Here is a 27,824-nt window from a genome sequence, read left to right as displayed (position 1 = left end):
GCTCCCTGTGTCCCTGTCCCCATCCTGCTCTCAGTGTCCCCTGTCCCTGTCCTGATGTCCCCATCCCCACTCTGCTTTCGGTGTCCCTGTCCCCACGCTGCCTCTGTCCCTGTCCTGCTCCCAATGTCCCTGTCCCCCCCCCCCGCTCTCAGTGTCTGTCCCCGTCCTGTTCCGGAGGGGACCCAGCTCCGCCGCTCTCCGAGGCCATTGCTGGTGTCACAACACGTGTCCCTGTCCCCGTCCCAGGTGCCGCTCCCAGCCCCCCCCCCCATATCCAGGCCTCCCCCGCGTGCCCCCGCCCGTGTAACCGCCCCCCCCCCCGCGCCGGGCGGCCCGTGGCGGCGGGGCCGGGGGGGCTCATGGCGGGAGGGGGGCGTGGGGGGCGGCTTTGCGCATGCGCCCCGCGCCCCCCGCCCGGGCTTGGCGGCCCCGCCGCGGCGGCGCGTGTGGGCGGGCGAGGGGCCCCGCCGCGACCATGGGCCGGAGCCGCGCGGGGCGGCGGCGTGAGTGGGGAGGGGGCGGCCCTGAGGGGCCCGAGCGGGAGCGGGGCTGAGGGGAGCCGCGATCCTGAGGGGAGCCGCGATCTTGAGGGGAGCCGGGATCCCGGGGGGAGGCGGGATCCTGAGGGGAGCCGCGATGCCGGGGGGAGGCGGGATCCCGGGGGGAGCCGCGGGCGCTGAGGGGACCGAGCCGCAGCGGGCGGAGGAGAGACGGGACCCTCGAGGAGACCGAGCGAGGGGCCGAGGGGAGCCGCCGCGCCCTCCGCCGCCGCTCCCGTGGGCCGGGCGGGCCCGCGCATCCTCGCTGCTCGCCCGCAGCTGGCGCCGTCGGCTTTGTCCCTGCGGGCGTCCCCGCGGGCTCTGGCGGGCAGGGACGCGCCGTGGGTCCCGCCGCGGGGAGGTGGCTTCCAGGGACGGGCATTTCGGGGGTGTTGTCCCCAGGCGAAGCAATGCAACCCCTGGTCTCGGCTTTCTGGGGGAGAGAGAAGCGTGCAGGTAGTGCCCAGCCTCGAGGTGTGTCACCACCGCTGGTGGCAAATTTTGCTTTTTCCTGTGCCGCCGATCCTAGTGCCAATAACTGCCATTTTTTTTTCCTTGAAGAGACACCGACTGTGTCCCCTCGCTCGTGAACTCCTGGCAGAGGCGGCTGGGCCACCCCAACCCCTCACCGGGGGGACGGGGCTGGGCAGGTCCCTGAGCGCTCGGGCCGTGGCAGCAGACGCTGCTGTGGCACCGACACAAGCTCAGAAATCAGCAGCTCCGTGCGCTCCTTGGCCAGATAAACGTTTCTAAAGCTGTTGGTAGCCCGAGTTCACCCTGTCCCGAGCCAACTGGGGCTACGGCGCGTGGTTTGACATTTCTCTGCGCTTAATCTGAATGCAGAGCGCGAGGAGAAAGATCCACCCCCTGTATCGGATAATGAAAGTTTTGGCTCTGTTGGGCCTAACTTTGACCCGTTGTTGTAAAATTTCACAAGAATGACTTTTGTACAGTTATTTTTACTGTCTTTTTTAGCCACTTTTCTACTGGTGGGAATTAGTTCTGACTGTTCCTGCGACCTTGCTTCCCAGGGAAGTGCTAATTTTGTTCCACCGTCAAATTGATTACAAATAGGAGATAGTGCACAGAGATTTAATTAGGGCATGGATGTGCAGTATGGATTCTTGAGCAACAGTTGGTAACACCGGGTTCGGCTAACACTGGGTGTTTAGTTAGTATTTAGAAATAAGAGGAAGAACAAAAACCTTGCATTTGACAGATAATTGATTACTCCTGTTATTTCCATGTCTTCTGCCCATGTAAGTTGAGGATAATTGGTAGAAAAAAAAATCTGCCCCTTTATATTAGAGATCTGTTTGACAGGGACATTCAGCAAACCAGCCATCAGTCCAGTTACTAAAACCCACCTTTCTTCAGGTCATTTGAAAGGGGAAAGCTGTTGTTTTCTGTCAGGGCTTGTGCTTAGGAAAATTAAAGGTGTGTTTCCCTGGATTTTGGTCCTTCCCAAGTATATTCAAAAGTTACACTTGTGCTTTCTCGGGGGAACAAGTAAGCTCCATTCTGTGAAGTGGGATAGGTAAGAATTTTCAAAAAGGCAATGAATATACAAACACACAGGTAATTTGAGCCTTATTGTGCCGTTCCCTTTCTCCCCATATGACTGCAAACAGCTGAAAGTCCTGTCTTTCCAGCAATCCTAAAATTAACTCCAATGTTTCTGCAGTTCTAAAAAGGCAGGAGGGGACGATGTTTGTTTTCCCTCTCGCGTCGCGCTGGTGACTGAAGCGGATCCCGAGGGCTTGGCGGTGGGTGGGGTGAACCGTTACATATTTTCTGTGTCTGACGAATGCGCAGGCTGCTCGGCGTCCGTCCTCCTCTCTCTGGTCAGCGGCAAAAGCTCCTCACGAGTACGGTCCTGACGATTAACGCTGAGGTAGAGTAGTTTGACTGCAGGGATTTCCCGTGTGTCAGTGCAGCTGGGGACCCTTCATGGCCCGGGGCTTCTGACCACGCCTGCGGCCGAGGAGGAGGCGAGGTAAGGGGGTGAGGGGCGCGGAGCAAAAGCCCAGGTGAGCTGGGGTGGATGGTGTGCTGCGAGCAGGCTGCCTGCTCCGGGTCGGTTGTGCTGAGCGCGGGTGTCTGCCCTGGGAGTATTTCTGTGGCTCCTTGTAAGCAAACGATCCCTTTGCAGTGTATTTCTTGAGAAGCGGTAACTTGACTGACGTTGCTGAATTGAAATGGCAAAGGATGGGGCAAAACAGAACAAGGAGCGTATTTTAGTACGTTTGACACGTAGGTCGAAGGTTTGCGTTCCGGATCACATGAAACTTGTCTCCGTTTTTTCAACTGTGTTGAAAACGCGTTCAGCTGCTGTTTGTGGAGGCTACGTGGGTTCATCACCCAGCTTCTCATCCTTGCAGTGGCTTTTAAAACTGGATTTAGTTTTAGATCAGTTTAAATTGTGAAAAGTTATTAAAAAAATCTTAATGACTGGCCGTAGCCTTGTCAAAAGGACTACCTTTAGTAATTTTAAGACCAGAATCGCAAGTTTGTGTTACCACTGATGCAGTGGACTATTGAATTTTTGCTAATAGACAACATTTTCATTTAAAACCCTAAGTGTTCTTAATTGATGTAACAACATTAAGATTTTTGAGTTTTTTAAAGCAACTCACAGGTCTGAATGCATGACTATAAATGAGGAATTGTCATGAAGTATCTGTTTTCTAGATGGGTTCCACTGGTACCCATCCTTAGCCCTTCATTAGTGATTATTTTTGCCGGTTATTCACAGCAAATATCCAAGTCATCACAGATAACTTGCAAATGATGCAAATATCAGTAAATAACTGAAAAATCAGGGTCACAGGCTGAGAGCACGGCGGCTTGCTCTGAATGAGTTAGAGAAGAGCCCCAAAAGGGTTGGGAAATGTGCTGACAGCGAGGGCTTCCAGTGGTCCTGTCCCTCTCTTAACAGAGGGAAGGTTAAAAGAAAACTCATTAACAGTTTGTGAGCACAAAGGTGTAGCAAGGCAACGATCAGGTGCTAGACAAGTTTGGACCGATTTTAAGAATTTAGCAAAGATTTTAGTACATACTGAAGAGTTTTAATTGTAGGTAGAGTTTTTCTAAAGAATTGTCTGTGGTTCAAAAGGTAATAGGTTTGGGAATTGTGTTGCTTAGGTGAATTGTGTTGCTTTATCTTAAAAGGTCTTTTCTGGCTTTGTATGGTTTTATGGATGACAAAGGCAAGATTCAAGAGCAAAATTCTTCTAAGCTGTGAAATCTAATGGCTGATGGAGAGTTTGCCATGAATTTTAACACGCAGACTTGTTGACTTAGTAATTTACTGACTGCCAGCAACTTCTGCGAGTCCAAAAAAACCCCAAACTCTCCTGAAACACCACTTTTTGACAAGCAAAGGGTGAGGTCCAGTGCACTTTTGTAGTGCCTGCAATTGTACGTAGGTGTAATTCAGCCACTTGGGACCACCAAAGCGACCCAGAACCGTGCTGTCAGGAGTCATTTCATCCTGACAGCACCTGCAGTGGGTACGTTATGGGCTGGGTTACTCGACCCCTGTGCCTCGGGCACTGCTCTTGGCAGGGCTGGAGCCAGCAGGCGCTCCCAGTGCGGCTGACGCTTCTTTTCTGACCAAGCCGCGAGGCTGGAGAGCGAGGACTTGTTATAGTCTGGTGAGCTTTCAACCGAGAGCTGCTAAAACCAACAGGGTGTGTGTGAGCCGGGAACGGGGGACCCCAGGCAGACTGTGCTCATCAGGTTGAATTTTGGTGATTTGCCAGCATTCCCCCGCAGTCCTGTGTACCTGCGAGCGGCTGCGTGGCTGAGAAAAAGTTATGAAATCAGAGCGTAGCCTCACTGTTAGCATCGAGCCAGGAAGAGGGAGGCGATTTTGTGGCTCTTTCCTGACACCACTTCAGATTTTCACCATCTCTTTTTTAAACATGGGCAACGCAGAGCGAGTTGCGGCGGGTACCTCCTTTATGCCTTGGCCTTACTGCTCAGACGGGATTCTCTGAACTGCAGCGCAAACTCGGACAAGGGTAACGCTCGTTGGAGGAAAAACCTCGGCAGATAATGGACCCCTTTGTTGCCAGCCCTTCTGCAGCCCAAGAGGGTGGGCGCTGCTGTCTCATTAGGAGGAAGGTGATCCTTTCTTCCCACTCTGTTTCCACTTTTGTTTTTTGTGCTGCCACTCAACAGAGTGCTTTATGGAGTTTGTGCTCCAGATTTATTTATTTTTAATCTGGTTAATAGGAAGTAAATTATTCCTCTGCAAAAAGTTCCATTGATATTCCCTACTTTTTATGCTTGCTCTAGTTTAACACTGCTGACCTGTACAGGGAAGCACGTTCCTTCCTAGCATCCCTGCCCAGCACATAGGAAAACTCCCTGAATTACAGATGGGCTTCCACAAACTGGTCCCTGGACCACAACCCAGTCAGCCCCTTGAGGGTAGCTGCACTTTCCATGCAGGGAAACAATCCTGTTTGCTGTGCTTTGTGAATAAATATTTTATTGCAGAACCCCATGTCGTTATTTGCCTTTCCAGCCGGCCTTCACACTTCCTGTGAGCAGCAGGAGTGGAATTCCACCGTCCCATACTCATGCTGCATAATAATGTGCTCCGCTTTCTTTTGACTCGAGTTGTGGTTAATCATGGTCAAATTCTATTAAATTCTGTTTTACTTGCTCTGTTCATTATTGCTCAATGTCTAAATTCTGCCTCTGCAAAAACCCCATACTTCTTAAATGTCTGAATTATCTATTCACGGGCTTTCGTCATGGTTTTGGTAGGCTGTTCACTTTCTGTTAAAAGCCACAAAAAAGAATTTATCTTCAAAATGTTCCTTGGAGGCGAAGAAGGCAATGTTAGATTTCCTTTTCGGACCTCCTTGTACTATAAATATGAATCGGTATCACTGCTTGGGTAGTGACGCACGGTTCTCCCCAGATTGTGGACTGTCTGGAAGGTCTGACCAGGATTTTTAAAAACTGTCAAAGATTGGAGGTGAAAGGTCGTGGATGCGCTATGAGCTCAGCTGACATACGACGGGGTATGGCTGGGCAGTTACGGCGTTAGCAGGTATTTTCTAGTGAAGGAAGTACTGAGAATGGCAAATATTGTAGCAAAAAACCTCCCTTGTCCTTCTGCAAAAGTGGATAACTTAGTTACATACCTCATTATTGGCTAATAATTCCTTAATGATTACATCTCAAAGAAGAACCCAGGGCTTTAAGTAATAAGTTACAAAGTTTTCTGACTATAAATAACAATCTATATTTGGAAAAAAACAAATAGTGTATTTATGGACAAAACTGTATTAAGGGAAATGTGATGGAAAAATTGAGTCAGATGAGCTGATGTATGAGGCATTTCCCTATGGAGTCATTGGGCTGAAAAATGTTTTATATGCCTAAACTTGAACAGATGCTTCAACACACACACACACACGTACAATCCCCCCCTAGTTTAATATTAGCAGTTCTGTTCATACCGCTGTGATTAATTCACAGACCAGCCTGTTTTAGTCTCTTTTCCGGGGGCTATGGGGTATTTCCAGCTCATCCAGGTACTTAAGCCCATGTCTAACTGTAAATATGCAAGCAGCCCAGTTATTAGCAGGATTTCTTTCAAGCTTTACATTAGGCATGTGCTTAAATGACTCACTGACCTGGGATTTACATTTTTGCACAGGAGTGAAGGATTTCTCCCTATTACCTTGCTTAGATGAAAATCATTGGAGTCAGCCAGCTTTTTTGCCTAAATAAGGACATGATACCAGCTTTCGGCTCTTACAGATATTAGTTCCACCTTCTTAGTTAACAAATTTGTCAGAAAACAATTCTGAGTGTGTGTGCCTGACCTCGTTTAAGATACTGCTGAAGTACGAAGAGAAGACGTACATATGGATGACCAGCTGATTGTACTTACTGTTCTTTTTAGCACGAATGTTGCGTTTGGTGATGCTGGAGAGGTGGCTAACAATTGCATTTTATTATTTCTCCTTGGAATACCCGTTGCGGTGTTCCTCTCCGCCGCTAATCCACTTTCCCAGGGTTGTATTATTTGTCTCGCACGTAGCTGTGCACAGCTCTTCCTCTCTTCTAAAAATTCCCGAAGCCCTCCCAAAAAATGCAGTGTTGGAGCTGGTTTCCACATTGCTTTTCTGATTGAGCTAAACTGATGAAGGAATGAAGAAAAATGACTTCTGGGTCTCAACCTGGGTCTAGCTGTGGTGTGCCTTGGGAATACAGAGCTTGTGGCATCGGGGATGTTGTCCCCTGCTCGCGGTGACATCCCAGCGTGGGACGCTCGTCAGTGGCGCAGCTGTGCCAGACCCGGGTGTAACAGTCATCGTCTGTAAAGTTCTGTATCTCTCTCGTGCTTAAAATAGTAGAGAGCCTGGAAGGGTGATGTATTTCTTGTGTGTAGATGGTTTCCACGCTACCCTGAGGGTGAGTTTCTGACTCCTTGTTAACTCCTGGAAGTCTTGCTCTGTTACGGATTCGGGGACACAGCTGACTGATGCTGCCTGATCCGGGGGCCTGAGCTTAGAGGAACATCTGTAGGCAGGCAGGGGGCTGGCTGGTAGATTGTGCACGTGGGGCTGGCACTGGTGTTAAGACATTTTTAAATGGCGTAAAAATAAAATAATTAAGGTTCTTAATGTGTGTCTTGCAGGTGTGCTGTCTTGCATGCAGCATTTCCTAAAAATCTCCTGATTTTCACAGTAAACATATTTAAGTAGTTAAGAAGTGACTGAATTTTAATCACAGCAGACTTTCATTCACAAGAGTTGCTTAGCTGACATTCAAATACGTAGCTAAACTATTTTTAAAAGGAGAAGAATTTTCATAGTGGAAATTGTGATTCCTGGGATATTAAAAATGTAAAATAAAATGGAAGTGTTTGGGAGGAAGTACACGGTGATCTTCCATATAGCCACATGGAAATGATCTTTGGTTCATGTAAAGTCTTCACTCCTGGAGTTTACTTGAAACGTCCATCTCTGTGGCAATACCCAGCTTGATTTGTATTCCTCAGCCTGCTCTTGCTCTCTTTGCAATCTGTGGCAAAACCTTATCGATCGGGGTGTCTGCAAAATCTGATTCCCTGGAGGATTGTGCTGGAGAGACATTGATAGAAAGAAATCATTGCTGCCCTTCAGGTGTGCCGATTGCCTGAGATTTGTCTGACAAGTAAATACTGAATACCAATCAGCTGTAACTTGCCAACGATTAATAACCTGAGGGACCAATTTTTTTTCCTTTTGGTTTCCGCTAGTGCCTCTCTTTCAGCTGATTCATTAACGTGCTCTTCCACAGCCCCCTGGGGAGACGCTCACTCCTGGCGCCCTTAGAGCAGCCGCACTGGGTCGGACTGAAGGTCTGCCTGGTCCGCAGTCCTGTTTCTGACACTGGCCCAGGTGGAGGCTATGGCAAGAGCATGGGAGAGGCATGTTTGAAACCCCTCTCAGCATTCTGACTGCTTTCTGCCTAGGGATTTACCTGTTGTCTGAAGCACAGTCTCTTTTTTTTCAGTTTTTAAGGGGCTTTCCTTCTCCAGGCTACTCCAGATTTTACCCTCTTCCCCCCTCAGCCTTCTCGGTTTTCCACTGTTCTTCCTACACCAGCCAGTCCGTACCTCTTCTCCGAAGCCGTTTCTGTTCTCTGTTTCTGAGATGGGCGATGGTGAGAGTGACCAGAGCCGTACGCCGCAGCTGGGACGTGGGTGAACCGCAGGTGCTCATGGTGACACAGCAGCGTGCGCTGTTCGTGTGCTCGTCCTCCAACACCAGTAAAATGCTGTTGGCTTTCTGGACTGTGCTGAGTGGTGCTGGAGCTTTCAGGGAGCAGCCTGCCAGCCCCAACATCTCCTGCTTGCTGAGGCCATCTCAGGGCACATCTTTTTGAGTGTGAAATTGAGATTTATTTTTTTTATTCGATGTATGCATCACTTTACGTGGAATTTCATCTGCCATTTTATTACCAGGTTACTTAGAGTCATAAGGTCCTTCTGCTGTTCTTCAGTTACTTATCTTCCTTGCCTTGGATATTACCATCAGGATCCTTGGTCACATCCTACCCACCTTGCTGTTGCATTTTACTCAAAGAAAGTCCTGGTCCAGCACAGCTCCCAGCCTCTCTTCCTGTGAAACTCTACTGGGACCTCCCTCCCTGGCAGGAAATGACCTTTTACTCCTACTCTGTTATCTTCACTAAGTTGTTTATCTGTGCAGGGACAGTCCCTTTTCCGGTGTGGCCTTTTGGTGTCCCTACAAGAAGTCTCTGATGAAAGAGATGGACTCACAGATCTTAAAAATCCAGGTAGTCTGGAGGCTTTTGTGAGGCTGGAAGTTCCTTTACAGAAGCCACACTGACTTTGCCCCCGGTATTTATAGATGTATCAATTGTCCACTAATTCTAGTCTGTATAATATTGTCTAATTAGTCCTGTACAAATGTTGGGTTTGGAGGCCTGCAGTTCACCAGCATTTTGTCCGCAACCCTTGTTTTACAGAGTTGGCATGACACTTGCCTCTGTGTACCAAGGTGATTTTAAGAAAGGCTGTAACCAGGTCGGCTGCTCCAGCTTGGAGCTCCATTAACCTCTTTGGTGAATGCCACCCAGTCCTCCCCACCCGTTACTCTGCTTTTTGGCTCTGTACTCTCTAACCTCCTCTCCAGTCACTTCAGTGTGAGTGAGTTTCCCAGAGAGTCCCCGGAGGAATGGGGCTGACGAGGAGGCTGGGACTGTTTCTAGTACGTGTATAAAGAAGTCACATAATTTTGCCTGTGTGGCGTTGTCATCTTTTTAGTAGCATTAAGAAATGAACCTGTTCCTGGTGGTGGCTTTCCGCGGGGCGGCTCCCTCAAGAAGCAGTAACAAAGTGATGGGGGAGAAACTATTTTAGTCATAGGATAGATGGCAGCAATGTGGCCAACAGGTCACAGGAGGGGATGCTGCCCATCTGCTCCGCTCTTGTGAGACCCCCCTGGAGCCCTGCGTCCAGCTCTGGGGTCCCCAGCACAGGACAGACGTGGACCTGTTGGAGCGGGGCCAGAGGAGGCCACGGCAATGGTCTGAGGGCTGGGACAGCTCTGCTGTGGGGAGAGGCTGAGAGCTGGGGGTGTTCAGCCTGGAGAGGAGAAGGCTCGGGGAGACCTTACTGAGGCCTTTCAATGTATATAAAGAGGCTTAAAGGAAAGTCGGAGAAAGACTTTTTACCAGGGCCTGCAGTGACAGGACAAGGGGCAACAGCTTTTAACTGACAGAGGGCAGGTTTAGATTGGACGTAAGGAAGAAATTCTTCCCTGTGAGGGTGGTGAGGCCCTGGCACAGGTTGCCCAGAGAACCTGTGGCCGCCCCCTCCCTGGGAGGGTTCAAGGCCAGGGTGGACGGGGCTTTGGGCAACCTGGGCTAGTGGAAGGTGACCCTGCCTGTGGCAGGGGGTTGGAACTGGATGGGCTTTAAGGTCCCTTCCAGCCCAAACCATCCTGTGATTCTGTGAACTTGGCAGAGTAGGTGTGAGTTGCCTTAGTGAGAGAATCCACAATAATCAGTGGTTTCTTATAAGGAATTACCTTGCTTCCAGCTAATCCCCCTTTTCTTTGAGTGAATGAGGAGATGTGATAAAGTGGATGCTCGAATATCCTTTGTGTTAAGAACATTTTTGCAAGCAGACCTACTCACTTCTGCATTAGGGAATGGTTGGTCCCCTTGCGCATACCAGTGATTTAACCCTTCAGAGAACTGGTAAAGCAAAAGCTGCTGTAGTTGGTGATAGATCTTTGAATATGTGCGAGGTGGAATAGTAAGACTGCGTCTGCGTTCATCACTAAAGCTATCTGGTGTGTTAATGTTTTTTGTCTCTACTTCATATGTTCCTGTGAATGTTTTATTCTGGTAACGCAGATGGGAAGTTACTTGTATCCAAACTTGCAGCATGGCGTTAGCCAGACTTGGAGTGAACAGGTTTGTCCAAAGGCTGGAGAGGCTGCCAGTTGCTCTCTGAAAGGAGCTTCTCTTGTTGGTACAGTCTCTGTTATATGCTCTTATTATTTTCCTTTTGTCATAAGAAAAATAAGGGTTTTTACAATCTTTGGTGTTCTAGATATTTTTCTAAGTAAGATCTTTTAAAGCCAGACTGCTGACCTGACCGGGGCTTTATAATCCTGTTTACACTGACGCCCACTTTGTGTTGAGACAGCGAGTCGTGATTTCTCCCTGGCCTTGCTAAATGGTGGTGATCTGCTGTCTCCTGGTTGGAGCTTGAAGAGAACATGTACAGAACAAGCATGAACTTCACTCAGTGACTAACAAGGTTGTATCAAGATGTAACCACCCTCCTAAAAACTTGAAATCTTGGAAATAAGAAACCAGGGGAAGCTTGGCACTGTCGAATTGCCCTCAGTTGAGCCTGTAGTATCTCAGTGTGCTTTTTTCCACCTCCAGCAGGACCAAAAAGCAGTATATACCATAGCCTCGTCCCATTTGCACTCTCATATCAAGTCACATGCATGGTTTAAGCAGTTTACGTGCATTTCGGAGGCTAATCTGCCTTAAATTTGCTGCTAATTTTCATAGTCTGTGTTGATAATAAATTCGATGAAATACATGGCCATGTAAAGCAGTCAGGTGGCAAAAAATGAGCTGCCTCCTACTTTGTGCTTGGTGAAGTGTGCCTTTCTCCGTGGCATGAGGCATGGTGGGAAAAGGGCTTCTAGCTTCCTCTCATAAAATAGAAGTTATTTGTTGCTATTCTCAGAAAGAAAAAAAACAGTTGGTATCTGTGTTCTCCCAGCTGGTGTGATGGAGCTTAGGGAGTTCAGTCAGCGAGTGCTTCAGGTCTCTTCCCAAGGGTGTCTAGAAGAGTATTTAAGTCTTTCAGAAAATGCCGATTTTTGGTTTCTTATTTCACTATAGGAAATAATTTTTTTTCAACAAATAATTCACTTAGCGGATTTATGTGTGTATTTATGTTCTAAATTTTATCTTTGGCAAAATAAAGCTGTTAAGATTCCTGTTGAACTCAAGCTGGAGGAACATTTTAATGCCAGCAGTCTGCTCTGATTTACTACGCAGCTTTCCTCAAAACAAATCGTACTTCAGACCGATTTACTGAAAGGAGACTTCAATTATTTCTGCAGTTTAGTAGCACTTCAGAGAAGTTGAAGCAGCAGGCCGGCGTTTGGCAGGAGAGCGAGCCTGCCTGGCAAGCTTGTGAGTTTGTTGCCGTCCTGTTGAAGTGGAGCCCGTGCTCTGGGCACGGCAGCGTCTGTGCAGCGTGGGGGCCTGTGCGTGCTGGGCACCGCCTCGCTGCGGAGAGGGTGGTGATGGTCTGGCGAGGTGCTGTCAGTCTCATCCCAGCACCATCCTCACAGATTGTTGTGGCGTACAGCTAACCGACGAGGAGAAGACAGCCTTCTGGTTACCATCCCCCTGAGCTTAGTGCTCTCCACCTGAGGAGACGCACAGTGTAAAGTCGCAGAGCTCTGCAAACCTTTCTGGTCCTCCGTAGCTCAGCAGGTTGAAAGTCCTGGCCAGGTTTAGCAGAGGGGTTCCGAGTGCTGGATGTCTTGTACTGAATGTCTTCTAAAGCAGTTGGGGAGGGTTTGCAATGTCCTCATCTGCTTCTGAACATTCTTCCTTCTCTACAAAGCTGCTGTTGAAGAAAACGTTACATGAATTTGGTGTAATTGCAGGGTGAGATGGTGTCTTGTCCTAGAGCAGATGACAGAACTGGGAAATAAAAGTATTTTTTTGAATTTGGGTCACAGTGAATCAGCTGCCACGTTGCAGAATGGGTGATTGAGGACACTGTGGCAAACTGCGTCGTGATATGTGGTATCTATTTTATTTACAAGCCATTCATGCTCGTTTTTGGGGCTTATCTATGAAGCAAACACTATTGTAGTTTCTTTTGACTGTCATAATATGGTGGTGGGTGAATTAGGTGTTCATCCCCATTCGACTGTCTCCTGCTCAGCTGAGTGAGAGCCTTTTGACGTACAGGAGCCGACAGAATTGCTCTCTTTTGGCTTCTCTCTCCTTTCCAGAAATGGCCGTGAGAGTGATATTTGGGTCAGCTGCCTCCAGTGTGTCATTTTCTTTTGACACTCATCTCTCTGAGCGTATAGGAGGAGCCCGATGGGGAAATGCTGTGGTGCTGTTGGCTGCAGTGGAATCAGGAGTAGTTAAAGGGGTGTTGTGGTTATTCGAATCGCTAATCATGTCAAGACAGAGAAATCTCTCTGATGCCTGACTGAAACGGTATGTGGGTGAGGATGGCCTTACCCAGACCTCGCTGCCAGAGGGATGGAGGGACCCGGGTAAGTGCACGCACGCTCCAGCCCATGCAGAGGCTGTTGCTCTGCAGCAGCACGTGTCCCTCCGCGGCTTTGCTGTCGGTGTAACACACAACGGTGCTTGTGTGTTCTTCAGTTTGGACCAGAGACCTTTTGGGTCTGTCTGGGTAAATGTGATTTTTCCTTCTTTTCTTGCGGCAGTGCTCTGGGTGTCGGTGCAGACGTGCCCGTCTGTCGGTCTGAAGAGCCAGGCAGGGCATCGTTCCGTGCTCCCGTTCCCTTTGAGTGCACAAGTTGTTCTGCTCTTCCCCTGCACGTCCCTGGGCGCAGCCCTGCTGGGCCTGCCTGTGCCGGGCCTGTTGCAGAGTTAAAGTGGGATGCAGTCCTGCACTTTCTTTCCCTCCACTGTTCACACGCCGGCAAACGTGTCCTGAAACGAGCTGAATCTGTGGAATTCGTCGGCGGGTGTGTGCACTAAGCCCAGCCCCGCTGTCTGTCGTGCTCTCTTGGGTTAGAGTGGTGTTGGTCACTTAGTACCTGCCTTTTTCTGTCATCCTCACCATATTTTTTCCATCTTTACCCTGCCATTCCCTGTATTTGTTAAAATAACTGCTGAGAACGCAGGTGCAATAGTCAACAGTACAATATTTTTAATCTTTTAACAATGTATTGTGTTTATATCATGCCAGAGCTAGTGGAGATGCGCAGGGCGTGCCGGGGGGCTACGCAGCAGCAGCCCGTGGTGGTTTGGGCAGTCGTCCTGCTCTGGGAACGGGAAGGCTCTTAGGTCGCCGTATCACTTGCCAGTGTATTTCGAGTCCCTGTAACTTGTCCCCCTGCTGTCACCTTAATTCTTACAGGAGAAATTGCTTTGCTACTGTTGTCCCAGACTCCTCTCAGCAGTACCCAGGGAATGGTCATGGGCATGGATTGAAACACAGGAAATTCTGCTTAAACATAAGAAAAGATTTTTTTTTAACTGTGAGTGTGGTCAGATGTAGGAACAGGTTGCCCGGAGAGCTTGTGGAGTCTCCATCCTCAGAGGTGTTTAAAACCTGGCTGGACATGGACCTGCCAACCTGCTCTAGTTGACCCTGCTTTGGGAGATAGAATATGGTAGTTTAAACTACTGGTTGGTGGAATATTAGACATTTCTTAGGGCAATGCATATGGGTACAAGGGAACTTAGAGGTTAGGCATCTTCAAAATATAAATAAGTGACAGCAGTAAATAGGTGGTTCTGTCACTTACAAAGAAGCTGTTGCAGCATTGGACTTGTTGGGCATTTGGTGTGTTTGATCTCTGAAGTATTTTGGCAAGTGGTAACGCTTTGTGTGTCTGAAGCAGGGTTTAGTAGCCCTGAGCTGAGGAGCATGTGGTGTCTTCTGTTGGAAGTGTTGGGAGCACAAAACAGTGAAAAACTGCAAAACCCACACTTCCTGAGCACCTGGTGCCTAGAGCAGGCACAGGGTGGGGTGAAGATGCGGTGGTTTGTGTTGCCATGGCACCGAGGAGGAACTCGAGAAGCCACACAGTCCCCTTCCACTTTTTGCAGGAAATATTTTGCACAAGTGCTCGGAAGTTATACCAAGAAATGTTTTGTGCTACAACTCAAGGACCACAGTCCCCGTCCCCCCCCACCTGACACACTTGGCACAATAGTAGATAAATACTACCCCGAGTTCGTACCTGACTCAGAGGGACAAGAATTCAAAACCAAATCACAGGGACAGATCAAGAGGTTTGTTCTCCTTGCCCACCCGCCCCCAGAAGAGATGCCAGTAAGATTTGTGACCTGGGCTACCCGGGAAATTAAGCTTCTGATTGCAATTGGTTTTATTTTTGTTTGTAGAGCTATATAGCCATTCCGCAGTTTAGTGAATTTATCACCGGCAATCTCAAAGAATCTGTAAATGTTGCAAAAGAATAAACCGTGCTGTTGGTGCATCTCACTGCTTCTTTTGAATGCGACCGGACCTACAGCGTACGAGCTGCTCGTGCATCTGGTGTCGGACCTATCGTCACGGCAATCCTTGCCCTATCTATTGAGAGATAAGCCCAGCTGCCCCCAGCCCCTCTAATCTTTGAGGACTGGCTAGAACGCGAGGGGAGTCATCTCATAGCAAATTTACTCGTCACCCCTTTAATGCAACATCTTATCAAATGGATATCTAGTTTGGGAGCAGCTCCTAGAGGGAGCTGGGAGGTGAGCGCTGTGTGTATATGATCATCTTGTGGAAAAGCTTGCAGGATCCACTTGGTGTGGAAGAAAGGGAATTGACAGTGCACGGTCAGGAGTGATTTATGGACCTGAAGCCATACTGAGACCATGTTCACCCAGTCTGATGGTCATTAGAGTTGGTAGGAACAGTCTTTCTTGAGGATACCCTCCTGATCTTTGGATTTCAAGGGTACAAATAGCAGTCCCTGGCCACGTTGTCTGCAGACAGCCTGGGCTGGCAATCCCAGAGCTCAGGTTTTGGTTAAACACTTGGCCTTCATCTCAAAACTGCAGTGTTGGGTGTTTTCTCTAGTATGGCTTGAACTTCAGATTCAAACTCTTTGCAAAAAAAATTAAACTGCCCTTTACCTACCCTGTAATTCCTTGTTTTCAGTCTCCAACTAAGTTATGCAGGGAAAGAGTTTTGCTATATGTTACCAGCTCCTGCGTAGCGAGGAGTAAGCGCAGGGCAGGGCCTGGGTCGATAAATCATGCTGGACCTGCCAGCACTGTATGACGCCAGTTCGTAGAGGAGCTACTCAGAACCATCTGGGTTTAGTAGGCTTAAACTATGTTGTAGAGAAACACTTTGAAGTGTGCGAGACTCTAGAAAAGAGAGATGAGTGAGACAGGAGAGGGGATGCCCTGGAGAGCTTGGGTAGAGTCAACTCCCCGGTTGTTTTTGAGCTCCAGTGTAGCAGCTCTTCGCTTGTGGGGTTACTCCTAATCCACAAGCTGCGTTGTGAGGGAGAGGGGTTACCTGCGCTACAGGCTTCAGTCCTGCTGTGCTGGTACGACCAAGGTTTGGCTCGATGCCGTGTCAGTTTGACGGTGGCTTGTTGCCCCGAGGATCGAGTGTTTCATTGCAAAGACTGTCAAAGAGCGTGCTGCGTCTCGCCGTGTAATCTGCTGACCATTTTGTTTTCTCTGTTATTACATTTCACATCACCTGGGGCTTGCTTCTGCGTCTTGATGCCTCAGGTCTGTAGGACAGATCTGAAGAGCAGCCTGCTCAGGTTTGCTAAGCATCTGACAACGCCGTCCTGCGTCGCTGCAGAACTGCCAAATTCAGGAGCTCACTGTGCCAGTCTCCAAGCTGGTACACCTCATTCCCATCATTTGTAAGGGGTGCTAAATGCTGAGCACCTATAAAGGGATTCAGACTGACGCAGACCCCAAAACAGACCTTGAAAAATCTCATAACAGAGACTCTACAGCCCAGCCTCCATTTTTGACAAAGCCTGTTGTCACTGTAGGCTTCTGCGCTCAGATGAACTCGAGTCAGGCTTGCAGCTCGTCGTGTCCTCGTGCTGCAGCACAGGGTGCACGGGCTGCCCCGATGGACGCGGCTCTTCCAAAGTCGGGATCTTGCATGCTCTGGCGTGTGTGCCCTGGAGACGATGCTTCCTGGACGAACGTGGTCGCTGTAGGTGAAGTAAATGCTAGTTTTGGCCAGCATGAAACACGTCGCGATTTCATGTGAATTGTGTCACTGCGGGGGAGTGTTGCTAAAATTGTCACTTGGCTTTCCATGTTAGCATCACCTAGAGGGCACGCTGAGGCTACTGGAGGTTCATGTCTTATCTGCAAATTCCAGTTTATCTGTAAGCTTGGGTGGGTATATGTATGTTGATTTTCAAAAAGATACATATTTGACATCTTTATTTTTTTGACAGCACAAGAATCTTATTATATCTCTACCTCTTACCCATATTTTAGTGTTCTATTTATATCCTGCATACCCTCTGCGGTCTCTTAATTCGACGAGGGGTTTTTTTAGACTCAGGGGGTTTGGTCTGGGGATCAGCAGAACCTTGTTAGCATGCCTGGGATTTGAAGGTACCGTTCAGAAATTGTTTCCAAATTGACACTGACGCTGTGGCTTCTTCAAAACCATTCTCTGCTGTTTGCCACGTGACACTTGCCAGATGACAGAGTATTTACTTGAAAAAGTGCTGTGTGTTCTCCAAAAAGTCCCAGCCTTTTCACTCCCAAATATTCTATAATACAGATTAAAAATAAAATTCAGTACAGTTGTTTTCTTACTCTTTTTCAGCTGCACAATGCTGTAAACACTTCTGAAAAACATAAGAATAAAGTTGGTGGTGATTGAACCCCCTCCCTTCACAAATGATGGAAGGGTGATAGCAGTGAATTGTCTCATCCCAGGAAGATCCCCACATCCTTCCCCTCGTGTCGCTCAGGAGGATGGACACTGGAATTGCTTCTCGGGTTGGGAAGGCGGGTGGCCTCGGCGCTCAACAGGATTTGTGGGGTGCTGGTACCTTGCCAGTACTTGCTCTGGCCACAACTTTCTCCTTTCTTGAACAGTAAAGGCTTACTCATTTTTTAGGTTAAAAAGAAAAGGAACCCCCATGCTTCCGCAAAAATAATTGTAAATCATGCAATTTCTTACATTTCAATGTAAAGGAGAATTTAATTAATAATGCTAATTATTCATTCATCCTAATTCAAATCCTATTTTAATTAGCCTGTGGGCCCAATTTTACTTTCATGCAGCATGAAACCTCTTTTGATTATCAACAGAATTGCCATGCATTTATTCTTGATTTTTTTTTTCTGCTTAGCACACGTCTTTTTAAACTGCTTAAAAACAAAATAAAACAAATATATCATTAATAAATTAATCAAATTTCATTAGCATGACATGGGAGGACATAAGGGGAAAAAAAAAGTCTTTCCCATAAATATATTCCCTTTATTAACTGCCTTTTGGCTACAGAATCTTTCTCCTACATACGCTGTTAAAGGCAAACCTTCTCTGAGAGGAGTTGGTGAACTATTGAAATTCAGAGACCCGAGAGCTTCAGCTCCCTGTTGCCCCCTGGGAGTTGGGTCTCAGGGCTGGAAGGTGTGCTTGGGCACAGCGCTTCAACCTCTGTTCCAGGGAAAAGTTGGTTGTGAGCTGAAGCCCGTACCCAAGTGTGGACTTAGCCAGGGGAGGGTGTCTCCAGCTGTGGTGGGGTGGTGGGCTGGGCTAGGAGGGGTGGGCTGGCCTGTGCCTTCGCAGAGCTGTTGGTCAGCTGTGGTGGAGAGGTCAGTTGTAGAGTCCTTCCAGCCAGTCGTGAGCCACAGGATGGTTTGAGCTGGAAGGGATCTTAAAGATCATCCAGTTCCAACCCCCCTGCCCCGGGCAGGGTCACCTTCCACTAGCCCAGGTTGCCCAAAGCCCCGTCCAACCTGGCCTTGAACCCTTCCAGGAAGGGGGCAGCCACAGCTTCTCCGGGCAACCTGTGCCAGGGCCTCACCACCCTCACAGGGAAGAATTTCTTCCTTACGTCCAATCTAAACCTGCCCTCTGTCAGTTAAAAGCTGTTGCCCCTTGTCCTGTCACTGCAGGCCCTGGTAAAGTCTTTCTCTGACTTTCCTATAAGCCTCTTTATATACATTGAAAGGCCTCAGTAAGGTCTCCCCGAGCCTTCTCCTCTCCAGGCTGAACACCCCCAGCTCTCAGCCTCTCCCCACAGCAGAGCTGTCCCAGCCCTCAGACCATTCCCGTGGCCTCCTCTGGCCCCGCTCCAACAGGTCCACATCTGTCCTGTGCTGGGGACCCCAGAGCATCCCCTCCCTCGACCTGCTGGCCACGCTGCTTTTGATGCAGCCCAGGGTACAATTGGCTTTCTGGGCTGCAGCCGCACATTGCTGGCTCATGTCCAATTCTTCAGCCTCTGCTATCTCCAGGTCCTCCTCTGCAGGGCTGCTCTCCATCCATCCACATCCCACTGGGTGCTGATGTTGAGGATGGCCCCAGCCCAGGTGCAGGACCTTGCACTTGGCCTTGTTGAACTTGATGAGTTTCACATGGCCCCACTCCTCCAGCCTGTCCAGGTCCCTCTGGATGGCATCCCCAGCCCTTCCCTCAAGTGTATCAGTTGCACCCCTCAGTGCACCCTTGGTGTCACCCACAAACTCAGCCCCACTGTCGATGTCATCGATGGAATGACATGAAATGTGTCCTGGTATCGTACATTCCGAAGGCGTTTGTGATTCGACAGCCTGCTTGGCCATTGCACGCTGCGCTGCCTGAGAGGTGCCGTAGGTCTCCGGGGTATGGAGGCATCGCTGGGAGCATTTCACCAGAATAATTGTGGTTCCAGCCGCCTCCATTCCTCCTGCCCCACCGTCCGTCCCTGCCACGCTGCAGCCATCCCATCCGAAGGCAGGAGTTTAAGGCTGTCACAGTAAACTGCTCCTCCGAGGTGCAGCTCTTCCCTCCCTGACTGGCGGGAGGTCATCGTAATTAGATGAGAAAGCTGAAACGAGGTGAAATTAATCCCATGTTTAAATTCATATTCAAACCCACACATGGGCCAGGCAGAGGAAGCTCCACACACGAGGGGCCGTTCACTGTGTCTGTGTGTGAACAATAGCCGTGTTAAAATAACTTGAGATTTCCTGAAGTGAATCTCTTAACCTAAAGCTGATTTCTTTTTTCCCATGTACCTGCTCCAAATTTTTCTTTATTCTTTCTGGATGTCAGTGTCTGCAAAACTTTAATTCGCAGGAGCCAGCTTGCTGTCAGAGATAAGCGTCGTGTTATTTGCGTCGTATATCCTGCCTGCTCTAAGGAGCCTCCTCCGCTGGAAGTGCTGGAATGAACTTAAGATAAATACAAGGAGTGAAAGTCTCTCTCAAATGTACTTTCTGGCATGACTTAAATTAGCTGAAATTGCTGACGTTTTGCCTCTTTCAGATGTGTGTCAGCGTCCATAGACTTTTATTTCAAACAATGGAAAGTTATTGAGTTAAATGTTGCCAGAACAAGAAATCTGGGAGACGCTAAGTGTACGTTAGGTGAAGGTTGCTGCAATACGTCTGGGTCCTGCAGTACATGTGTCGTAAAGGCAGAGACGTGCAGTCTCTGCCTTTGGCTGATCTCACAAAACTGAAGAATACCACCATTTCAAATGCCATAATTATGCCTGGAACTTTTTGCTTTCATTTTATGTTTAATTTGGATGGGCTGAACATTTCCAGTGAAAGAAAGGTTTAATGACAGGTCATTTTGCTTGAACCAAAATGTTTCCTTAAAGACAAGGAAGTTCTTTGCCTGCTGGTGGATCCTCCCCTATTTGTGTCAGTAGCTCAGCTCTGCACTAAAACTAAATTTAGAATAAATGACACTTCCTTGTTGAAGAGAATCAGAGCTCTTCAGCAACTTCACATCTTCGCAGGCAGAACTCTCTAATCGACAGAAGTCTTGGTTTTTCAACATGCGTCTGATAATGCCGTCTTCTGCCTCTGCAGGCTGTGGTTAACCTAAACGTGTAAGTCCGTGCGGTCAGTGTCTGTACGGTCAGTGTCTGTACGTAGCTTTGTCCCGCTGTTCATTTATGTAACGGGTGGAATCCAGCCGTGAATCCCGTCTTCCTCCTGAAGCAAGTTCCGAGGCCGGCCAGGTGCGCTGTGCCCTCCAGTGGCTGTCTGAGGGTGCCCGAGGGAGCCCAGGGCTCATCCACCCACCTCCTCCCCTCTTCAGAGCTGGCGGGGTACGATCCGAGCCACCCACAGGTGTGTGGTCTGCAGATAGAAAACACACCTTGAAAAGCTGATAAATACCTGGACAAAATTTATTAGATGTCGAGGTAGCAGCTCATCTAAAAGTAAAGAGTCAGTGTCCCCTCTCTTAGTGAAACCAGCACTACCTTCAAACTTCTCTGTTGTTAACCACTGATGAATAAACATTGACAGTATCTGAAAATGTAAAGGTTATTTCCTGCTTTTATTCCAAATTTACATTGTCAGCAGTATTTAATTAATTTAAAATTTACTTGGTAGTTTACTTTTAGAAAAGAGTTTGGCCCTAACGTTTTCAGTGAGTGAAAATTAACCCCTTCTTAAGCTCATTTGGGTTCTGTCTCGTTTTTAAGTGACAAATCACGACATGTCAGCGAGCAGCATGCATGTCCTGTTAGCATCCGTGCTTGGGGACTGGAGCGACAGTGCAGCGTGGAGTGGATGTGGGTGTTGTGGCTCTTACCTCTGTAATTCCCAGTTCCAGATGTGGGGTTCACTTGCCTTTTCTGTTCAGCGTCTTGGAGACTCTTCAGGTGCACGGGGTACCCCCCCTCGCTCTACCACCCATTTCGACTCCTAACCGGAGCCGCTGGGACGTGCCGAACGTGCGGGTGTCTGAAGCCATGTCTCTCGTCCCACTGATGCAGGACTCGAGGTTGCAGAGCTGTGCTTGGGTGCCTTTTTGAAATGGGGGTTCGGAGTGTGAAGCCACCTGCTGTACTGGGACTGGAACACTCTGGTCTTTTTTCCTGTTAAAAACGTGTTATTTCGGCCAGTTCTGTCTACGGCATAATGGTGGCATGGTCGCGTAGAGAGAAGAGCTGTGATGTAAACCTTGGACTGATTGCATGCATAATTGACAGCTGCTAGATTAAGTGAATCACCGGTAATCCTTCATTTTCTTCCCTTGTTTCCCACCTAAACATACTGAACTCTCTAAATCTCTCACTTTTAGGCATCTTCCCCATTCTTCATCTGGTTTTGAGACTAATATATTCACTCTCTGATGTTTAAGCAACTCCTGAAGGATGCAGACACAGGCATTGAGCGCTGTCTTGCTAACAAGGAGGTAAGATCACCCTCCTGGCTCCCGTTTGCACGTGACACAGCCAAGGGTTGCATTAATCATCTCGCCAGCTCTCGTTGAGATGCTTATCCATTAGGACCCTCACTCCCTTCCCTGTTCACTGATCTCCAGAGTCACTGCTCTCTCCTTTAAAAAAAAAAAAAGATGGCTGTTCTTTTCCTTGGCTGCGTGTCTTTGCATTAAGCTCGGTCAAAGCGGAGGTTTTGTTTCAGTGGACTCAGCCTCTCGAGCAATCTGTGTTTTTCTGCATCACTGATAACTCTCATCTTTATTTGTCAGCCTGGAAACTTCTGTGCCATTTGCAGATTTTGTCAGCAGCCATTTTCTGATCAAGGAGAAAATACAGCCTAGTTGCCAGGCCCGTTTCGGGTCTTTGCAGAACTTGCTGTAATTACATGCAATTGATCTTGGTTCTAATGTGGGAATCATTTGTCAAGACCTTTGTTACTTTTGACCCACTTGCATGGTCTTTTTTAATACTCTCTTGTGCTATTTTTTTCTCACGCTGTCATAAAGTAATAAATCAAATGTCCTACACAGCCCATCCGCATTATGTCTGTGCTGTTGCCTTTTCAGTGAAACATTGAATTTCACCAGAAGGGGGATTACATTTATATCCTTTAATTCTGTATTGATTGCATCCCCTCAAATTTCATTATTTTGCCCGTGAACAACTCTGTAGTTACATGGAAGAAGTTCAATAGTTGCAAATACTAGTTTTCTTCCAGACTCCTGGAATTTCTCCAGGTCAAGAATAAATCACTTTTAAGATCAGAGTACCAGATATTTGTCCAATTCTGGTTTTAGGGTCTTTCACCAAGTGTTGTTCTGATGTAAAAATTTCTGTTAATAATGTTTGACAAACTAATATTTGACATCATCAGAGGACCGAAAGATGTCTTATACCCTGTGCTATAACAGCATCAAACAGTTCTTTCTGTGCTTAATATTTTTACAGTTTTACTACTTAGAGCTCCAGGTGGGTCTGTAACGTCTCTAGGTTTTGTTCACTGTAATACTTTACGGTGTGGCCAGCTGTGAGTTTCCACTGATTTTTTTTTTTTTTTTTTACTGTTAGGATTGAAAATTTATGTTGATTGCTATCTAGTATCTCTTCTTTTTGACAGGTAACTTTTTTAACTAGGTTTTCCTTCTGCTCTCCCCAAAACCACTACAAAATACATGCTAAAGTCTTTTCTGACCCTGGAAGGGAGATCTTTAGCCTCCTAAGGGACTGCACCCAAATCCACAGAATAGTTTGAGCATCAGGTTAGAAGTCAGATGTTCCTAGGTCTCTAGGCTAGACCTGCAGGGTAGCACTGCTCAGGTCACTCAGGTTGTCCTGCCTTTAAATCAAAGATAACAGCAGTTGCTTGCTGCTCAGGTTTGGGCTGAGTGGTTCATTTTTGTCTCAGGAGAGCTGGCATTGCCCCGTGGAGAGAGCTGTTTCTCTCCGTGGGCTATGGTCGAGGCTGAGATCACTAGCTCAGGCTTTAACAAGGCTTGGCCACCTCCGTGCAGTTAAAATAAATCTCACTGTTAGTGGCGGGACGTGGCCAACAGTGCCCATAAAATTTGACGGGAGCTTAGCTTTTGATCCAGTGTGTTTTGGCGACTTCAGCCTCAAGTGTAAATGTTTCTATTAACATTTGAAATACAGAGCAGCCACATCTTCTGCTCAGGAATAGCTTTGGGAGCGAGTTTGGTTTGTGAAATGGCAGTTAACTGCTCCTTTTTTTTGTAGCAGACTTCTCAAAAGCCTGTGGAGGAGACGTAGGATCTTCAAGCAGATTCTGGCAGCTGGAGTTTCACGATAACAGGTGATGCTACAAACACCGTTGTGTGTTGATTGTAAAATTCTAGAGTTTTCTGACTCTTGGTTGAATGTTTGCACCATTTAGACTCAAGCTGATAAACTCATAAATATTTGGGGATTTTGTTTGTTTTTTAGATAAAATTATTTGATCACCATGAGTTGGAGTTTTCTGACCCGTCTGTTAGAGGAGATCCACAATCACTCAACCTTTGTTGGCAAAATCTGGCTGACAGTGTTGATTGTATTTCGGATTGTCCTAACTGCTGTGGGAGGAGAATCCATTTATTACGATGAACAAAGCAAGTTTGTGTGCAACACGGAGCAGCCCGGCTGTGAGAATGTTTGTTACGATGCTTTCGCTCCTCTTTCGCATGTGAGGTTTTGGGTCTTTCAGATCATTCTTGTTGCCACTCCATCTGTGATGTATTTAGGCTACGCAATTCATAAAATTGCCCGGATGGTGGAACACGGTGAAGCTGACAGAAGAATCAGAAGCAAAAGCTTTTCCATGCGCTGGAAACAACATCGTGGCTTAGAGGAAACTGAGGAGGACCATGAGGAAGACCCGATGATGTACCCAGAAATAGAGCTGGAAAGCGAACGGGAGAATAAAGAGCAGCAGGCCCCTGCCAAAGCTAAGCATGACGGCAGGCGGCGAATCCGTGAAGATGGACTCATGAAGATTTATGTCCTGCAGCTTCTGGCGAGGACTACGTTTGAAATCGGCTTTCTGGTGGGTCAGTATTTTTTGTACGGCTTTGCGGTCAGCCCCATATTTGTGTGCAGCAGGAAGCCGTGCCCGCACAAGATAGATTGCTTCATTTCAAGGCCAACCGAAAAGACCATTTTCCTGCTAATAATGTACGGAGTGAGCTGCATGTGTTTACTTTTGAATGTCTGGGAGATGCTCCATTTGGGATTTGGCACAATCCGGGACACACTGAACAACAAGAGAAAAGAGCTGGAAGACTCTGGTACCTACAACTACCCTTTTACTTGGAATACGCCGTCTGCTCCTCCTGGCTATAACATCGCGGTCAAGCCAGAGCAAATGCAATATACTGAACTGTCCAACGCCAAGATGGCCTACAAACAGAACAAAGCCAATATAGCTCAGGAACAGCAGTATGGAAGCAACGAAGAAAACATTCCTGCTGACCTGGAAAATCTGCAGAGGGAAATTAAAGAGGCTCAGGAGCACCTGGACCTCGCGATCCAGGCCTACAACAACCAAAACAATCCCAGCAGTTCCAGAGAGAAGAAATCCAAAGCAGGCTCAAACAAAAGCAGTGCCAGTAGCAAGTCAGGAGATGGGAAGAACTCTGTCTGGATTTAATGTTGGCTGAGTTTATATATTGTGTTTTTTCTCCTAGTTTATCATAACCAGCAGCCCCTTGAATAATGGCTTCCATTAAGTAAATATTTGACTCTGCTTATTTTCAGGGATACCGTTGGCTAGTGATTCAACCTCTCAGAAAGGGTTTATACGCATATTCTAGGATTATAGAACTTTATTCTTCTGTCTTCCAAGTCAGGAGACAAATAGGTATTTTTAAATCATTCTCATTGAACGGTTTATGCTGTATGTACAGTATTGTAGTACGTTTATTATGCACAATTTTTTGTATTTGTACACTGGATCTCTGACGTTACACTTTTTTATATTAACAAGGAGAAGCAATGAGTAGCTGTTAGCATTTTGCTAGTTTTATTACTGTGGTCTGCAGTTTCGTCGTTGTTCTTCATTGTTTTAAACGTAAAACTTTCTATGCTGCGTTTCAGAAGTGCCTTGAACACGCAGACAGCACAGAGGAGCCTCCGGTTGTCCAGGCAGCCCACAGGTGCCAGTCACTGAGCAGCAGAGCAGTGAAAGATTTGGAAAACATCTGTTAATGGTGCTCTTGACTCTGTCTTTTACAAAAACGATGTGCTACTTATAAAATGGAAGTGTCATTCTATAACTACTATGTACTGCAGAGTTTTTTTGCCCTATGGAAAATTCCTTACAGGAAAAATGTACGTGTGTGAGAGTACTTGGTTCAGAGTGAGTGCCAGCCGTAACAGGGGGAGGGCTCAGACCTCCCTGCAAGCTTTATGCAACAGGAGGGAAGAGAGGCTTCAAACCCTTGTAAAACATCCAAAACAAAGTAAATAGAAATTACTGGCTTCAGTAATTCCACATATTCATGTGATATCTGGATGTTTTTGAGGTCTGTTGTTACGTAACACCCCGCTCCCCAAGGGCATGAAGTTGTTATGATACCTTGTGGATAAGATTTCTGTCTTTTCCACAGTAATCTGGTTAGAAGGAGTCGTGGTAATTTTGTTTCTCTGTGCATTACACTCGAGGAATAACCTTCCTCCCCTCAGCCAGGACACACGAGCTGTCTGTAGGAGTTTTACAAAGCCCTTTCCGACTATCAGTGATATTGCCTTATTCCTGACCCATCTTCCTTCCATTATGTCTGAGGAATTTAGTTCAGAAAGAGCAGTATGTATAATTTAAATTTCTGCTTGAGAGACCAGTCAGATTTGGCATTCTGTGGTTTTGGCATTAAACTTGAATTTATAATTAGAAAAAGGAGAATGCGGTATTTACTGCCTTTGGCGGTGTCTTTTTGGCAAGGATGCACATTAATGTTTGAGAGATGCTGATAAATGTGTATGCTTTTTGCTACTATTTATAATGTATTCAGGACCTTGTTCCGCTCTCTCTTTTTTGTTAGGTTTTGGTGCATTTTAATATATTTTGGGGGCCTGTTTCAAGTGGGACTGTTCTGTTTCGAGGCTACCTCAGTCCTTAGTGCCCTCGTTACAGCCTGGCCTGGAGCAGGGTTGAGAAGTGAGGCTCTGTGGAGGACACAGGTAAACCCGCCCTCCATCCCTGTCCTGCAGAACATCTAAGCGTAGGCTTTACGTTCAGTTTAAACTAAGGGGATACGAGCACATGCTTGCAGTTATCCTCTACCCAGGCACTTGTTGAAAATAGGTATTTTGCTGAATTGTTTTCAGTCTGTTTTCACTACGGGACACCAGGCAGTCCGGGTGTAGATCCCAGCTCTCTCTCAGCTCTGCTTTAGAGAGGCACAAGCGTGCCCAGAGCCAACACAACCCTCTGCGCGAGCCAGCGAGAGCTTCTCCAGTTCATCTCCAGCAGAGACGGTTGGAAGTGAACTTGCTTTCTGGCTTTTTGTTTAGCAGTGACTCCTGGCTGCTGCTCCGGGAAAGGAGCAACCTCTGAATTTTATGCAGAAAAGTTTCAGGGTGATGACTTTAAGTAAGTATAAATAAATAACACAGTGAGTACCTGGCAGTTTTTAAAAGCTTGAGTGGACTTGCAGGCAGGGACGGCTAGCCAGTGAGGTGGGACTGGCTGTGTGGGGGGAGAGGGACTTCATTAACAGTGTGCCTCTAATGAAGCAGGAGTCTGAAGAGAAGCGTGCTGCCTGAAGATGGGCAGAGAGGTTTTGCCAGCAGAAAGCCGGGAGTGTGATGGAGAAGCTGGGTGGAAAACATGTTGTCTGGAAGTACTAGGAAGAGACATTTGGAGCCTGGAGATAAACCCGGATCTGTGGATTCGTGGCTACAATCCACTCCTTATCCTCACACTGGGGCTGGGTTGTTCTTTTCAGCTTCCCAAAAGGGTTACATTGCTCTTAACCCCTTGCAGTGGAACAGCCTTTCACCAGCCGAATGGCAAGAAGTGAAAATCCTTTCCCCTTGCTGCTCTCTATGCAAACTGCAGCAATTCCTTATTAGTGGCTTAAACTAATCGGTCCATGACAGCTGCTTCACTCTTTGTTTGTATTCGCCCTTCCCCAATTAATGATCTGAACTATTACCCGCTTAAAGCTGCCCTCTCAGGTCAGTCCTGTGAGCTTTTGTCCACACCAGTAAATACACCGTTAGTGAGCAGAGTGCATAGAATATTCCGATCCCAGCACTGAATTCATTCCGAAAATGCAAAGTAACGGAGCTGTTTCTATTACTGTTTTTTGTTTTAATTTTAATTGTGTATAAAGTGCACATTTTCTTTGAAACTGAGTGTTTGTTATTAGTAGAGGATGTCTGTTAAAGCTCTAAATGTTCATGTCTGTGACTGTATTCAGTTTCAAAGTATCAGGCTTGATTTTTCCTTTTGAAGAAATGATACATGCATTACTTTAAAATGCTCTCTTGCTTTGGCTTAATGTAGGCCATTCCGAAATAAACGTTCAGAAGAGACTTTTGGACAAAAAATACTGAACGTAACTTGGGTTTGTCTTGTGATTCTCTGGTTCTGGGTGCAGCTTGGAATAAAAAAGTCTATTAAATCCAGTGGATTACTCCA

At 47.3% G+C, this 27,824-nt stretch overlaps 1 protein-coding gene across 4 annotated transcripts; it reads left to right on the top strand.

Annotated features, from left to right (window-relative positions):
- The first annotated feature begins 441 nt into the window (after nt 1-441).
- Nucleotides 442-27,824, top strand: GJC1 (gap junction protein gamma 1). 4 transcript variants are annotated; one of them, XM_074891820.1, is made up of 4 exons: nt 442-503; nt 21,547-21,660; nt 23,423-23,498; nt 23,630-27,824. In XM_074891820.1, the coding sequence occupies exon 4, from the start codon at nt 23,649-23,651 to the stop codon at nt 24,828-24,830; it is 1,182 nt and encodes a 393-aa protein (XP_074747921.1). In that variant the 5' UTR covers nt 442-503; nt 21,547-21,660; nt 23,423-23,498; nt 23,630-23,648; the 3' UTR covers nt 24,831-27,824. The 4 variants fall into 4 exon arrangements, with proteins under 4 accessions (XP_074747921.1, XP_074747920.1, XP_074747919.1 ...); XM_074891819.1 differs by lacking the exon at nt 442-503 and adding an exon at nt 2,401-2,535 and having other exon boundaries at nt 23,426-23,498; XM_074891818.1 differs by lacking the exon at nt 442-503 and adding an exon at nt 2,401-2,535.

The sequence above is a fragment of the Strix uralensis genome, chromosome 22 (assembly GCF_047716275.1).
Source record: "Strix uralensis isolate ZFMK-TIS-50842 chromosome 22, bStrUra1, whole genome shotgun sequence".
In the NCBI taxonomy this organism is placed as follows: Eukaryota; Metazoa; Chordata; class Aves; order Strigiformes; family Strigidae; genus Strix; species Strix uralensis.
Note: the sequence above shows the minus strand (reverse complement) of the source record. Positions and strands in the feature narration are given on the sequence as shown.

Coding starts and splice junctions, on each gene's coding strand:
- GJC1 (XM_074891820.1), top strand. CDS start 23,649: ATGAGTTGGAGTTTTCTGACCCGTCTGTTAGAGGAGATCCACAATCAC.